This window comes from Mchenga conophoros, linkage group LG18, assembly GCF_057382185.1.
Source record: "Mchenga conophoros isolate Kocher_MC1m ecotype Shallow Benthic linkage group LG18, M_conophoros_male_GT1.1, whole genome shotgun sequence".
Classification (NCBI taxonomy): Eukaryota; Metazoa; Chordata; class Actinopteri; order Cichliformes; family Cichlidae; genus Mchenga; species Mchenga conophoros.
In genome coordinates this window covers 25,538,954-25,554,184 of record NC_140543.1, presented here as the reverse complement: position 1 = coordinate 25,554,184, position 15,231 = coordinate 25,538,954, and the positions used below count along the sequence as shown (strand labels likewise).

Here is a 15,231-nt window from a genome sequence, read left to right as displayed (position 1 = left end):
AGTTTTTGAGCATCTGTTTAGTCTCCCAGTGCGTTCTCTGACAGCTCTGGATTGTGCTTCCCTTTTGCCTCTGGATTTCTGTGTCCTTTAGACTTCATCAATCAAAATAAATGCTCACTTTTCCCCATTCAGTCCGAATACCAACTGAGCGTGCCTAAAAAGCACCTCCTGAGGTCCTATTTGCAACAATTACCAGGCTGGTATTGCTACAGCTGGTTTCCATGCAGATACTGAGGCTCGCTCTGCCAGACCTGTCAGTTAAATCCTCACATAAAACATTTCAAACGAGATCTGAGAAAAGACAGAAGAAGAGTACAGTTGAAATACACCAGCCTGGGAACAGTGACAAGTTCTTTTTGAGGTTCTGGGACTCATGAAGTACAAATGGAGAAGGTTAAAAACTGAGTGAACTTTTCCAGAAGTAGTGTGCCTTCCAAAAGTCATCTAAGCAAAGAAAAATATCCAGGAAATCACAAAAGATCCAAGGAAAAAAAGGAAAAAAAGAGAACAGCACGACTTGTACACCCGTAATAAACATCAGCGTTTATGACACCTCGACACTTTGTGTCAATGCAGTCTCAGTAAAATTGATCAACAGCACTGTCATAAACGTGTAAAACGGAGTAATTAAAACGGTGCCTTACGTGTGAAGGGGCTGTCCATGATCTTCCTTTTGAGGCGGTAGAGTTCGGCAGTGGGTCTGACAGCGGCGAGGGTCAGCAGAGGTCTCAGGATCCACTCCTCCAGGAGGATCTCCATCAGCCCAGCGTTGGCCGTCCTTGACCGGGGCAGCTGTGGCAGCGGCACCGACACAATCACTGAACATTCACTGAAAGGAAAAACAAAGGGAAAAAAATCCAACTGGAATCATTTTTATCCATCAGTTGTACTCTGGATCAAAACTTGATCTTTAAACTTCTTGATCGAGTTATTGTTTAAGTTTAAACAGGTCCAGCTTTAGCTACGAACATCTAGGTGCACATAGCTTCGAGAGCATTTCGGTGACTATAATTCAACGTGTAGTTTGTACCTGCAGTGAACCCAAATAAACTGACCATTTTCAAAAACAAAACCACCCAAAACAAAACAGTGATATAGCTGTCTTAACTCTGATATGTGTAGTACCTGGGGAAGAATTTGTAGACTGATGCAAGCCGTTTTCTGACTCCAGACAGAGCCATCGCCAGCCTGGTCTCAATCCAGTGGTAGGCATGCTGGCCTGCCTGATTGACACATTGACACATTCATCAGGTTCAAATAGGTCTTTTAGCAAAGGCTGAAACAATGGATGGGAACAATGTGAAAAGCACAGGAGGAAGAGTGGGTGTAAGAGATCGTGACACTTGAGCAACTGTTGTACATCAAAACAATCTATCCCTCTCTATGTTTTACATATACAGCTGCTATGTTTCATACTAATAATGTATGTATGAAATTATGCCCTTTCTCTTTTATTATGATGTGAAAACATTCTAAGAAATAAGTATGAATCAAATAAACATTATGTAGTAGGATAAAAATGTGATATGGGCCAGCCTAAAGCATAAACAACTCATCACTACAAGCTGTCTTTTTCCACACGGGAGCGAGGGAAGAAGAATCCCAGCAGACTGGACACTACGCAGATGTTTTCCGTATCTCACTTTGCCAATATAAATGACTTTGCTGTTTTATAACATATTATCTATCTATCTATCTATCTATCTATCTATCTATCTATCTATCTATCTATCTATCTATCTATCTATCTATCTCTCTCTCTCTCTCTCTCTCTATATATATATATATCTATATATGTATATGTACATATATATGTATATGTATATATATCTATATATCTATATATATATATATATATATATATATATATATATATATATATATATATATATATATGTATATGTACATATATATATGTATATGTATATGTACATATATGTGTATATGCATTTAACAAATGCATGTACATATACATATACATATATATACATATATATATGTATATGTATATGTACATATATGTGTATATGCATTTAACAAATTTCTCACCATATTTTATTTTGGTGAGAAAGTATTTAGTCAGAGTTTTATGTAAGTGTATTCTAAACCGAACAATCAAGATGTGATTGAAGTGCAAACTTTCACTCAGACATTTAATTCAGGGTGTTTAGCAAAAGTGCTGCATCAAGTGTTTAGGAATTACATCGTGTTTCATACATTATCCCCAATATTTCAAGGCTCAAATCCAATTGGGCATTTGACAGGCAGGCGGTTTCAAGGCCAGGTGAGGCCTGCTCCGTTATGATCCCATGACAAACAAAGACAGGGTATCTGGAGCTGATACCAAGTGAGGGTGGCACAGCGGTGCAGTGGTTAGTACTGGTACCTCAAAGCAAGAGGCTTCTGGGTTCAAATCCTCTGACTGGCTGGGACCTTTTTTTGTAGTTTGTATGATCTCCGTATGCTTGTGTGGTTTTTCTCCAAATATTCCAGCTTCCTCCCACAGTTCACATGCATGCCAGGTTAATCTGTGATTCTAAACTGTCTGTAGGCATAAATGGCTGTCTTTCTCTCTGTACGAGCCCTATAACAGACTTGCAGCCTGTCCAGTATGTACTTCCCATCTCACCCTGTGACAGCTGGGATAGACTCCAGCCCTGCCATGATTCTGAGTTGGATAAGTGGAAGAAGATGGATGGTTGAAGAATCCAAGTGTTGAACTTACATTTGGTATTTTTTTTACTGGAACTCTCAATATTAGGCTCAAAGTGATATAATTCAGGCCATCATTAGACCAAAAACCCAAAATCAACCTGTCAAAGAGAAAAAAAGACTTTGGGAATAGCCAAATATGAAATCTGGTCCATTTTTTAAAAGAAGGAATGCACTGGACACCAAACGGTCTGAGAGACCGCAGACGACAACTAAAGTGGATGATTGCAGAATTCTTTTTTTGGCTCGGGAAAACCATCACAGCAATTCAAGAAAACTCTGGAGGAGGCGGATGTATCATTGTCAAAGCCTTCAAACAAGAGACACCTGACACATGAATCATGCGGCGGGGTTACACTCAACACAAACTCAAGAACGGGAAGGCCAGATCAGACTTTGGGTTTTCAGCCAGAAAATGTCTAAGTGAGCTGGCAACTTATGGGAAAAATAAAAGAAAATTGATAGTTGAAACCAAGCTTAATTTGTACCAGAATGATGTGAAGAGAAAAGTCTGGAGAAGGAGAGAAACAGTTAATGATGTGAAGCATATGGATAGAGAAACACCGCCGTAGCCAGTGGATATGGATCGCTGGTGTTTATTGATGATGTGACTGCTGATGGAAGAAACAGGATAAATGAATGATGAATAGTGCAGGGCTACACTCTCTGCTCAGATATTCTTCAGTGGCCAAATCAGGCAACTCACCTCAATGCTTCAATGTTTGCTTTTCAGTTCTTAAATACAAACTGAATGCACAGAGACCAACAAACAAACAGCAACTGCAGTAAAGGCCCGCCAGAGCATTTTGGGAGGAGGAAACACGACATTTGATGATGTCCATGGGTTGTAGACCTCAGGCAGTATGAAGGATGAATATCCAAATATTAAAAACTATCTTTATATTTGAAATCATATTCGTTTTGTCCAATTAATTTGGAACTTCTGAAAATGAAAACCTGTAGTATAAAAATAGCTGTAACTCCTATACAGTGAATGCTTTCGTTAAACCCCTTAAAAACCTAAAATCTGCACTTCAATCGTTTGGTTTAAAATCCACTGTCGTGGTGCACAGAAGCAAAATCTACAATTGCGGACAATTAATTTGTCACTGTCCAAAAACTTATGGAACTAACTGTCTGATCTAATTTGAAGGCAAACACTTATCAACAGCCTTGATAAGGTTTTTAGTTTGTCTAACCCAGTCAAAGACCACATCGAGCACATTTAAAAAAGCACCAGAGTGCAGTTTCTCACCACATCCAGGGCGATGCTGAGCGTGGTGACACCGGCCTCTGACAGCAGTCTGAGCTGAGGGTTCTCCAGCAGAGCAGGATGGACCTCCACCAGCTTGTCATTCCACTGCAGAACAGCCTCCCTCCACATCGCCTCCAGCCTCTGGCCCTTCACATCCTGGTACACACCTGCCAGAGTGGTAAGCGGCCCTGAGGCCGAACGAGGGATGGAGGTACACGTTTTCAGTTTCACATGAGCATACATATTTCAGAACCTCTCACAGGAAACTGTGAGGGACCACAAAAAGAGATGTGAACATCGATGAAGAGAAATTTTCTAAATAATGCCTTGAGAGACAGAAGAGATGCTTTTCATGCTTCCTTCCGGTAAATAAGTTAAGGGAGAGAAGATTAGTTTATGTTTGGAGTTCCTTAAGGAAATTCAATTGGTGACGGCACAGCAATCGCTCAAAAACTAAAGGCCATCTCTTTATTCACCAGAACTAAATTAATCATGAACACACAACTGGAATGCATCATTCCTGAAGCTCTGGTTAGCTTTCTGTCTTTCCACACTCACTCCTAAGTTCCTGCTGACCCAGCAGCGAGGCGTGCTGCAGCAGATTCAGAAACCGTGGCAGGCTGTCGGTCAAGAAGTGACGCAGCGGGCTCCTCTGCCACAGAGCCAGCACGCCTTTTTCTTTCTTCCCCAGCAGAGCCTCTGCTTGCTGTGAAACATGGAGAGGCAGAGCGCTCAACTCCTGCAGCAGCTGACTGTCTCTGGACTGGAGTGGTGGGGGATTAACAGAAACAGCACAGCAGTTAAATCCAAGAAAGCTCCTGTTATTACATTAAGAATTCCAGTGTGTGTGTGTGTGTGTGTGTGTGTGTGTGTGTGTGTGTGTGTGTGTGTGTGTGTGTGTGTGTGGTTACCTGTCTTCTAAAGTCTACGAGGAGACGCTGCAAAGCCCTGATTCTCTCCGTAAGTTTAATCTGTATCTGAGAGCTCAAATAGTCCGCCCGTTGCTGTGAACCGAATGAAAACAACCAATTTTTAAAAAGGCCATTCACATGAAAGCAAACACTGGGATGTGTTCATGCCATTAGCGACACCTCTGCTGCAGTCAGACTCTCCAAACAGCCACTTGCTCTCAGCATTAGCGTCTGATTGGCTGTTCCCAGAAACACTCTGCCCAGAGTTTCGGATGTGCCACTGCCGCTTCTTTTCTGCACATCTAGCGTCAAACTGTGGTTTACACCCACACATACCGCTACAGTGAGATCCTCACTGAGGCCTAGACCTGCATAGCCAGAGACAATTTCATTTTATTTGATTTCATTTTGATATATTTTGGCATTAATGCATGGCTAAGGTTCTTCTGCATTTACCATTCATATGACCGGCTGTAGTCTGCAGGCATCGTCCCTCGACTGTACCGTTCAGCCAGATCTTCTCTCTGCCGTCCAGTCTGGCCTGTACCTGGAGACCTGACCCCTTGATTTGAGACAGGGCACTTCCCCTCACTTCCACACTACAATTACCCATCCTAGACTGTAAAGCGTGAAACAAATGTAGGCATGTTTAGAATTAGTAGGACCCCGACTTACAAAAAGAAGGCTAGTCGAATATCTCACTATGTTTCGATCATTTCCTGGAATCCCTGTTAGGAACCAGCAGTGACTGCAGGAAGTGATTCCAAACTCCACAGAAGAAACACGTTTCTTTTTTTGTACAAATTTAGCAGTTGTAATACAAAATTTTGCTTAGTGAAATCGGTATGCGTGTGTGTAGCTACTTGCCCTTTCTTGCCTTCTCAAAGAAATATGCACAAAAGCCCATTTCTCACAATATTAAATATCAAGAGTGGGCTGTAAAGGTCCTGCAGGTGAATCGTGTCATGTATTCAGCAACAATTTTACAAAAGTATTTTTAATTTCCAACTTTGTTGAAATTAACAATACTTGAACTATTTTAAATTTCCCACCAAGTCCTTGTAGTTGTTTACCTCAGAGAACAGAGACATGTTGGTCCCGTGAAGAGTGGAGGAGTTGGTAAGGGCGAGGGTGAAGCTGCAGTGGTACGGTCGCCCTGTCACTGCCAGCTGGGACTGAGTGTAAAGCAGCTCCTCGCCTGAGTTCACTCTGTGGGATCCTGACCACGACAGAGTCTGAGAGGCAAAGAGATAATTAACAAGAGCTCAAGAAAGGAGATGAGGAAAGTGAAAAACTCTGCAGGTCATTCAAGGGAAACAAAGAATATATATAGTGCTCAACACAAAACTGTTTGACCCAACGAGACCAAAGACGGCCAGTTTAACACAAGAAGTGATGAGGTGCGGCAGTATCGCCGCATCAAGTCTTATTCTTAACAATTTATAATGTCTCCAAATATGAAGAGGAAAGAAAGAAAGCAGTGAGAACTGATGTGTGGACTCACAGGCTGTAGAGGACAGAGGCCCAGCAGCACAATGTGCTCTAAGCGGTCCCTGAGGTTGGTTTGAACTTTGGCCAGTAGTGTGTGTGAGGGACAGGGAGCTGGAGAGACTCTGTCCAGGCCAACGTTAACCTGAAGGCTGTGCATTCCCCGGTGAGCTTTCTGGAAACATCAAGAAAACATAAACAGATGTTCTTATTGATCTTTTATCATATAAGGTCAATGTCTTTCAGCGCATAAAACTGACTACCTGGTACTTTATGCCTTGCTTCAGGCTCCTGCTGTCCCATCTTAATTCTGCATTTTGGAAAAATGAGTTCCCCTCATGTGCCATTGAGACACATCCTTTTACAGATGACACGGCCATCTGTGCACGTACACACACACACACACACACACACACACACACACACACACACACACACACACACATTAAGTAAGTTGATGCTGCACAAACTTCCTGACTATTCTGCACACATGACTGGTGACTCATGAGAGGTTTGCGGAGTATTTACCAACCTGTTGGGCTGTAAACAGAGCGCATGCCTGCCCCCTGCTGGAGTTGGTTTGCCACTGTTTGTTCAGGCTGAGAGAAACGTTGACAGGGACCACACCGTCCCATGACAAATGGGCCTGTATACAGATAACCCCCCCCCACACACACACACAAACATTATACCCCTATCATTGTTAGTTTTTATACATTTATTGGCATTTATTAGTACTTTAGGTAAAAATCTTTTATCTGTAGTCTGAAGGGGTAACTGCAATTCTGTCTATGTGTTTATCCGTCATTTTATTGACCTCTGATTCTCTTCCACAGTTTGTTTTCTGTCCCGTCTTTCTCCCCTCACTCCTAACTGGTCGCAGCAGTTTGCTGCCCCTCCTTCACCCTGGTTCTACTGGAGGTTTTTGTTAAAAAGGAGTTTTTTCTTCCCACTGTTGCCAATTATTTGCTCATAGGGGGTTGTATGATGGGGGTTTCGCTCTATTATTGTGGGGTCTTTACCTTAAACTATAAAGCACCTTGAGGTGACTGTTTATGTTATTCAGCGCTATCTAAATAAAAATAAATTGAATTGAAATCAATATCGCAGACGAAATATAAGACAACTGTGTGAAGCTCCGGTTGTACCTGGTGGCTGCTGCGTCGGTCTCTGCGTGAGCTTTGCGTCAGTGTGTGCAGCGACAGGTGTCTGAGCGCAGAGGTGAATGGATGTTTCAGCTCCAGTTTGGTTGTATTTATGTCCTCCGAGCGACTCCACGAGCTCAGAACTCTGACCTTTAGACGACCCCATAATGCAGAAAAGAAATCCAGTTTATTAATGCCTGAATGATCTGTGTTTTACTGTCATAACCATATACATTTCATACACATTTCCATTTGGTTATGTTACAATTTTAGAGTTTAAAGAGGAAGGAAAGCTAATAGCAGAGAGAAATCAACGTTGTTTTAATTTCGTTTTTCGCGTAATGACACAGCTTGTACAGTCTGACCTGCTCCAGTTGTCCATGCCTCATCCAGTCCAGCAAAACACTATCCAGTCCTGCATTTAGCGAACGCTCCAGCTTCACATCCAAATTAGTCAAACGGGGGATGCAGGTGATCTGAACTAACATCAGGGACGAGAGAAAGACTCAGCATCTTAAGTTAGCTTCATGATTTATCTTTTACTTTTTCCCCTTTAAGTTCTAACGTGGCCTTTGCAGATAAAACAACGAAGATCAAGCATTGCTGAAAAACTAAATGTTACCCCTGATTGTCTGGTTTCCCATCTCCAGTGCTGGTGGAGCAGAGTACAGACCAGACAAGCTGAACTCCTGGCTTCCCCACACAGCAGCTTGCTGAACTTGGTAGCTCCATTTCCGAGCCTCGTACACTGTCCTCACTGCAGCAGTCCTGGGGAGTGGCTTCAACTACACAACAAATCATATTTAGGATGTGGAACATTCATGTTCCACATGAGGGTTCATGTTGAGGGTGTGGACTGAAACAACATTCAGATTTTGACCCAGAAAGTCAATTTTTTCATTAGTTTTATTTTTTAATGGTTCCCAAAATCAGGCGAAATGCATCCACTGATAACGTAGAGGCCATTGCATTATTATTTTTATTATTATTGTCTATAAACAATAGGACGCAAATATATGATAACCCTCTAGCACAACCATCCATCACTGCCAGTGAAAAGTGTCTGTAACCAGTGACTTGATAAAACTCTTAAGTAAACTTGTGCACACACTGTATTCCTAGTGAAGAGGCATTTAAGCTCAGAAATACCTGTGGGTACGAGTTTTTGACCTCTAGAAGTTGCCTGTATCCGCTCTCTATCGCTGCCAGCTCTCCAACAGCCCACAGCTTCCTCCTGCCTGACATCACCTCCACCAATCCCACCACAGTGGACTGAGAGTGGTTCAACTGGAGGCGGAAAGAGAGAAGAAGGTGCTGCATCAAAAGGATAGCCAAACAAAAGCAGTGCATTTGTAATTTGACAGAGGATTTGGACAGTGATGCACAGATTGTGTTTTGCAGAGTGTGTGTCTATTTGAGCTCCAGTTAAATGCAAAAGGAGCTCCTCTGAGAACTGAAAAACTCGCCTGCGTTCGGACATTGATCTGAGAAGGCAGGTAGACCAGCATTGTGGGGATATTCTGGACCACCTTCACCATCAGGTCCTTGCTAAACAAAAGGACATCTATCACTTTCAGTGTGTGCACAATGTGCACAAAGACAACTTACAATAATTTTTTTTAATTAGTGAGTGACTGATGTGTATTAACAGTACCTATGAGGGACATGGTGTCCCTGGACAATGAGTGCAAGTGAGGTGCTGAGTTCAGGGTTTACAGCCATGGAGCACCTCAGCTGTGACTCAGTAAGTCTTCCCCAGGCCTCCACCTGCAACAACATTCAGCGATAACAATATGAGAGTAGACTGCGAGCACAGAAGAACGAAGATGTTGGGATTAAAGGTGCGTGCTGACCTTACCTGAAAAGCAGGAGTGGCTTGTCCCTGTACTGTCTGTTTCAGTGTGATTCTGGCCTCCTTAGTTCCTCCATGTGCGCCCCAACCACCAACATCCCCCACCGCTCTGACCCTCCAATCCTGGCTTCGAATGTCTAATAAGGCGCTCCTCAGAGGACCTGCGGAGGATATCAGAGCATCACTGCCTCAGGGTTGAGTCCTCACACCTTCATGAGAATAACATTTAGCCAAAGCATCTTTTTGCTCCTGCAGGAGAGGAGGTACGGCCATAAAACAATTTATGAAGTAAAAGATTGACATCTGCTGGTCACTGTGCAGTATTGCACTTCATGGATAGGATTTAAGACAAAAGCGGTCAGCAGCCAAACGGGGAAAATACGAAGCAAGAAGTGCATGAAATTATGAAACTGGGATGAAGATTAAAATAAAATAGATGACTAAAGTAAAAGAACAACGTTAAACCCGACTTTTTGTCTGACCTTTGAACTGAGCAGTGAGGACGGCGTCCAGATGGCATTGAGTTCTTGTTTGATTGAAAGCTGGAGGAGAGTAGGAGAGGAGAACAGACAAATGTCCATTGGTGCCACTGAAATTCAAGCCAGATGTGAGCAGCTTGTGTCCCTCCACAGTGAGCTGAGCCCTGGACCGATGCTGAGAGAAGGTTCCTTGGATGGAGCAAAGACCCTAGCAGAGAAGAAAGTAAAAGAAGAAAGCAACTTGTTTTTGTCATTCATCTCATGAATTAATAGGATGTTCTGATTCTGGTTAACATTGTGTCTGTATGTAGAACCATTAGGTAGGTACCTCTATATTAGATGGCAGGCCTCTGTCGTGTAGCCATGACCAGCTGTGCCACATGGTTCCTCTTATTTCTTTGGTCATGGGAACATTTTTCATCTTAAGCCTCAGTCCTGCCAGCTGACCACCAAACTGGGACTGTAAGCTCATGCCTTTCCCCTCAGCAGAACCAAACTCCACCTGGACACAGTCACCATCCAGGGTTTAGTGCACGCTCATCTCGGTTAAATCAGGTGCCGTGATATACGGTCATGTATCCTTTTTAGTCTCCTACCTGGATGCTGTTGTTGACGGAGACTCCCAGCTTCTTCAGACAATTCACTGTGTGTCTAAAATGACTGTTTACTCTTACTGTGTCAGACGTCTTTGCCACAGACACAGCATGACTTACCTGCAGAGAATTCAGAATGTGAACAGCAACACTTTTTATAAAAATTCAAAGAAATACCACATTTTAATTCATCATTTGTCTTCCACTAACACCTGAGCACCACACACAGATAAACATCTGAGCTCTCTGATTTTCTTTAATCTGTTGTTTTTGTCTCCATATATATGTTTTATATTATTTATGTTTCGAGTAAAGGTATATTAATCTATATGTTGGGTCTTTGGCAGCTTTGAGCCACAATGGCTGTCCTTGATTTCACCTGAATAACAGTTTTTGTGCGTTCATTCTGGACTCACCATTTGATTTCCTGCACTGCTGTTGAATGTGTAAAAGTGTGAACCATTCCTGTGACTCCCAGAATTCATTGTCACTGCAGCGTTTAGCGGGAGACCCAGCTTCTTCAACAGGGGCACAGAGTGGTTTAGATTAAGAGTCGCTTCATTTTCGTCCTTCAACATAAGAAAAAGTAATTAGACATCTTTATGTCCCATGAACTTTCTGAGACTTCCTGAATTTCTATGACATATTCCCACACCTTGGTTTTATTGATCAACACTAAAGTTTGCAACCTGGCGTTGTCGATCGCCATTGAGAGCTGGGATTCAGCAGATGTTGAGGACACAACCAGGGACCCAGAGGCCTGCATCCTGTCTGGACTGCCTAACTCCTATAAAAAACAAACAGGAAGTAATTAAAGATCTGATGAGTAATACTTTTCTATGTGCATCATTAAGTATGTACCTGAATCATTGTACAGTTGTTGTGATACATCAGCGACCCCTGCAGGCCCAGCTGGGACATCACAGCTCCACTGGCTGTGACGGCACACTCCTCCATCTGAACGAGGGCTTCGGCGTCAAATCGTAGTTTTCCTGACCTGGTGCTTAGTCTCAGTCTGCTGTTTCTAGGCACATCTCTGAGAGCAGGAAGGTCATGGCTGAGTTCACCATCCACACTGAGCTCTGGCCAGGCCCTTGCATTAAGCCTCAGAAAACCCCTTCTGCCCTCCATATCAGTGCCCAGCATGAGTGTCCAGATACCCCGAGGATCCTGCTGTACTGACCCATTTATATTAGCCTTTAATGAATAAAAAATCATTGTGAGCAACAGTCAAACTCCTTTTTTCTCTAATATGTCTTTGACTGTATTGATAGAAAAATCAAAAACAAGCAATTCATGCAGCTTTCAAAATCCAAAAATGATTTATTAATCATTCAAAAGATCCAACCTGTAACAGAGGGCACATAGACTCCAGAGCCAGTAGCCACTCTGTTCGTCCTCTGGTTTCCACAACTTGAGTGGCTCTAATGTGACACGTCCCAACTTTGATGAAGAGACTTCCAGGCTGTTCAGGGCCTTCAGGAGCACTAGCATCCATAGAAATGATCTGTGGTAGACCCTGACCACTCAGCCAGAGAAAGGAGTGAGTAAGGGCCCCAGAGAGGTTTGGACTCCTGCAGGACTGGCTCATGTCTAGAGAGAGGTTCTGATTATCCGCCTTCACAGAGGCGGACAGAGTCAGCTGGCAAGGAATAACCTTGAGGAAGCCCCGCAGAGCCAGGGACACAGGGAGTTTCATTCCCTAAGGCACAAACACAGGTGGAGCATAATCATTACTTCTGAGAGACGAATACCCTTCAAAATGTTTTTATAGCTTTACAAGCTTGTAGCTGTATCAGTGGAGTTGTTCTGCTCTGCTGCTATGACAAGCTCGCGTTTGATCTTCTAATGGGCTGGAAACTGTATTTCAATGGAGACTACATTAACATAAACATGAGTGAGTTACAGAGGAAATTCCAGTTCTTCTAACTGTGATGAAAGAAACATGTATGTATGTATCACCACAAGGTGACAGCGAGATTCAACAACTTCAACATATTGGTTTAGGTTTCCACGAGCTGTATTAAACACAACTGACAGATTTACTCACCTGCAGAGGACAGAAGCTGCTCACATTAACAATGTAAGAAGTCTGCTCAGTCTCTGTCTGTGAAGCCTTGACTTTCCCTACGTTACCCCTAAAGAAACAACGTCCGACCTCCAGGCCGACCTCCACACCAGGCAGAAGGGCAGTTGAGACGTTTAGGTATAGCTCTCCGTGGGTAGGAAATTGCAGCTTCTTTATTGGCTCAATTGAGTGCTGTACAGATGCCCGGAGACTAAGCTGAGGATCACAAGTTAGAGACAGCTTTAGACTGCCTTTCTGTGCTCCTTCAGCCTGCAGGACAGTGCTGAGATCTGTGGAACAGCCAGACTGAGTGATGGAGACGTTGAATGAGGTCTGTGGAGGCAGGAGAGCCTACAGAGGAGGGAATAAAAGATTACATTTATAGAAATCCTTCAGTTCAAATATTTAATAACAAAAAAATGTGAATTATACAAGGAGGTGTATGCAAAGTCCTAAAATCTCAGTCCAACAATGTAGCCTAAATATATTCAAATGGACACAGAACTGAGAAGAGCAAATACTTTGCTGCATCAAAGTTTTGATTAGGTGGTTTAATATTTCAGCTAAAAGGCAGATATCTGCTGGATTTCATTAGCCCAGTGTAAGTACAGCAAGCCTCTCAGAGTTTAATTGAAGGGTGGACGTCATATCTAGAGGATTAGACCACGGGTGTCAAACATAAGACGGAGGGGCCAGAATCGGCCTGGCAAATACTCCAATCCCGCCACACTGGACAGCTTTGGAAAATGTGAAGGAAGGCAGATATTCAGACTTTTAACTGTGTTTTTATAAGTTTTACATCCGTATCATTGCTGATAAGGCCTTCCCAGTGGCTATTCATGACACACCAAATGTAATTAAGTAATGATTACAAAATTAAATGACAGAAAAGTCTTTTTTTTAATTTACTATATTCTATAGGAATTTCAGTTTTTTTAAATGGATACACAGGATATACTGCTCTATGATTGTACCCATGGATACACCTTTTCTCTAATTTTACATTTTATTTTTCAGTTGATGGTAGCATTAGAGGAAAGGTTAAATTGATCAAATCAAAAATAGATCCCAAGAGGACTATAAATATCTGCAACATATTTTATGGGGGTAGATTTAACTTTCACAGCTAAAGCTTTATGTTGCCCTGTGAGTGACCAGTCCTTAGAAAGTTACCATTCATTGAAGCCACTGAGCTTTTTTATTCATTGTTGGTGTTTTCAATGCAGCTCACACTGCAGTGGAAAACAAAGAGTCATCTCCAAAGTGAAGATGTTTCTTTTGCTTTCCTTCAGGTGGGAAACAAGTTTCCTTCAACTGCTCCTTGTTTCCTCTCTAACCTTTAGTAAGACACATCGCTCTCGGGCAAAAAGCATCCACCCTCTCCTCCTGCTCGTTCCCCCTCTGTGTTGACTGGTCAGGAGAAGCATGGAGCACACGTCACTTTCCACCTCAAACTGGGCTTGCCTTGCTGAGGTCGCCATGCTAACAGTGAGCTCCTGTGGTACACGAGCAGTAGCTAGCAGGTTTTGCTGAAGTACAGCTCTGAAAGAGGTGAAGGGCTCCCAGGCAGCAGTGATCCTCATCTGTGCAGAGCGGGTGTTGACAGAGATTCGAGCGCTTCCAGCAAGGGAGGTATCAAGAAGCTCACCTGAGCCATGACAGTCCAATCTGTTTGGGATGATTGTTCCAAGGTAGGCCCATTGGTGCTGGAGTCTCCAACCCAGCTCAGCTTTATGGTTCTTTAGGGATACAGACAAGAGGCCTTGGAGGAAGTCATGCTGGTTTTGAAGGCTCAGAGATCCTCTGAGTCCATCTTTTCCTCCCTGTGCATGCACAGTTAAAGAGGCTTTATGCGATCTACCCCCCTCTATGCTTTTAACCTGCCTCCAGACCAGCCGCCCCACCCCCGTGCATCGAAGGGACACGACTAGACTGGATCTCAGAGAGTCCCATACTACACGAACATCTCCCAAGATGTGGCACCACCTTTCTAGGCTCATCCGTCCTGTCACTCTAGCCTTTTGAGTAGCACTGTGGGTTCCATACTCAAGAAGCCCGTGCCAGCAATACTGCCCAGGTCTCTCCAACCTCAGTCCCACATTCAAATCTGCTCTCCACAGACTGACCACTATCCCCATCCCCAGGACCCACCTCTCAGGGCCAGGCCGGAGGAGGAACCTAACACCAGATGTGGTGGGAACCCCCAAATATGTAAGTAAGAGCACAGAAGAATGAGTGAGGTTAGCTCTGAGCTCCTTTCGGCCACTGGAACTGTAACAGGCTTTAGCATGAGCACTAAGCCTTAAGTGAGCAAGCGAGAGGCCATAGCAGAGCCTGTTGTGTGGTCTATAGGAGCGAAAGGCTCGTACCTCCACCGGGCTGTCTGCCACATTTCCATAGCAGTGAGCGGAGAGCCTGTCTGTGGTGACGTCCCCTGTGCAGTTCATCTGTGAAAACAAAACCCCCGTTGGCAAAGTTTGTTTTTTGTTTCAAGGAGGAGATGGAAGAGGAATCACTGAACTTTAGACCAGCCACATAAAAATATTGCAGTGCCATAACATAATAATCTGAGCCCTTGTTATGGAACACATATGTTTAGTGTTGAACAGCATTTCTGTGTTTTTTAAGACACTAATGATCACTGAGTGCTCTTAGTTGTAACAGAATAAACTTTTGCCTTGTATACAACAATATTTGCCATTTGATTAAAAAAAAAATCACTCTTTGT

General features: G+C 43.2%; 1 protein-coding gene across 1 annotated transcript in view; it reads right to left on the bottom strand.

Annotated features, from left to right (window-relative positions):
* The window catches only part of apoltp (apolipoprotein lipid transfer particle homolog), a 42,621-nt gene that overhangs the window by 7,144 nt on the left and 20,246 nt on the right, over nt 1-15,231 (bottom strand). The window contains exons 42-68 of the mRNA XM_085253944.1: nt 13,841-14,950; nt 12,486-12,854; nt 11,784-12,137; nt 11,297-11,632; nt 11,091-11,222; nt 10,852-11,004; nt 10,439-10,555; nt 10,171-10,344; nt 9,846-10,050; nt 9,370-9,524; nt 9,166-9,278; nt 8,978-9,059; nt 8,661-8,798; nt 8,134-8,296; nt 7,877-7,992; nt 7,515-7,661; nt 6,899-7,012; nt 6,630-6,746; nt 6,383-6,541; nt 5,952-6,113; nt 5,335-5,497; nt 5,059-5,246; nt 4,879-4,971; nt 4,526-4,730; nt 3,968-4,155; nt 1,126-1,223; nt 645-829 (exon numbers count right to left, since the gene is read on the bottom strand). Coding sequence (XP_085110070.1) covers nt 645-829; nt 1,126-1,223; nt 3,968-4,155; nt 4,526-4,730; nt 4,879-4,971; nt 5,059-5,246; nt 5,335-5,497; nt 5,952-6,113; nt 6,383-6,541; nt 6,630-6,746; nt 6,899-7,012; nt 7,515-7,661; nt 7,877-7,992; nt 8,134-8,296; nt 8,661-8,798; nt 8,978-9,059; nt 9,166-9,278; nt 9,370-9,524; nt 9,846-10,050; nt 10,171-10,344; nt 10,439-10,555; nt 10,852-11,004; nt 11,091-11,222; nt 11,297-11,632; nt 11,784-12,137; nt 12,486-12,854; nt 13,841-14,950 — 5,536 coding nt within the window. The remainder of the gene's footprint in view (nt 1-644; nt 830-1,125; nt 1,224-3,967; nt 4,156-4,525; nt 4,731-4,878; nt 4,972-5,058; nt 5,247-5,334; nt 5,498-5,951; nt 6,114-6,382; nt 6,542-6,629; nt 6,747-6,898; nt 7,013-7,514; nt 7,662-7,876; nt 7,993-8,133; nt 8,297-8,660; nt 8,799-8,977; nt 9,060-9,165; nt 9,279-9,369; nt 9,525-9,845; nt 10,051-10,170; nt 10,345-10,438; nt 10,556-10,851; nt 11,005-11,090; nt 11,223-11,296; nt 11,633-11,783; nt 12,138-12,485; nt 12,855-13,840; nt 14,951-15,231) is intronic.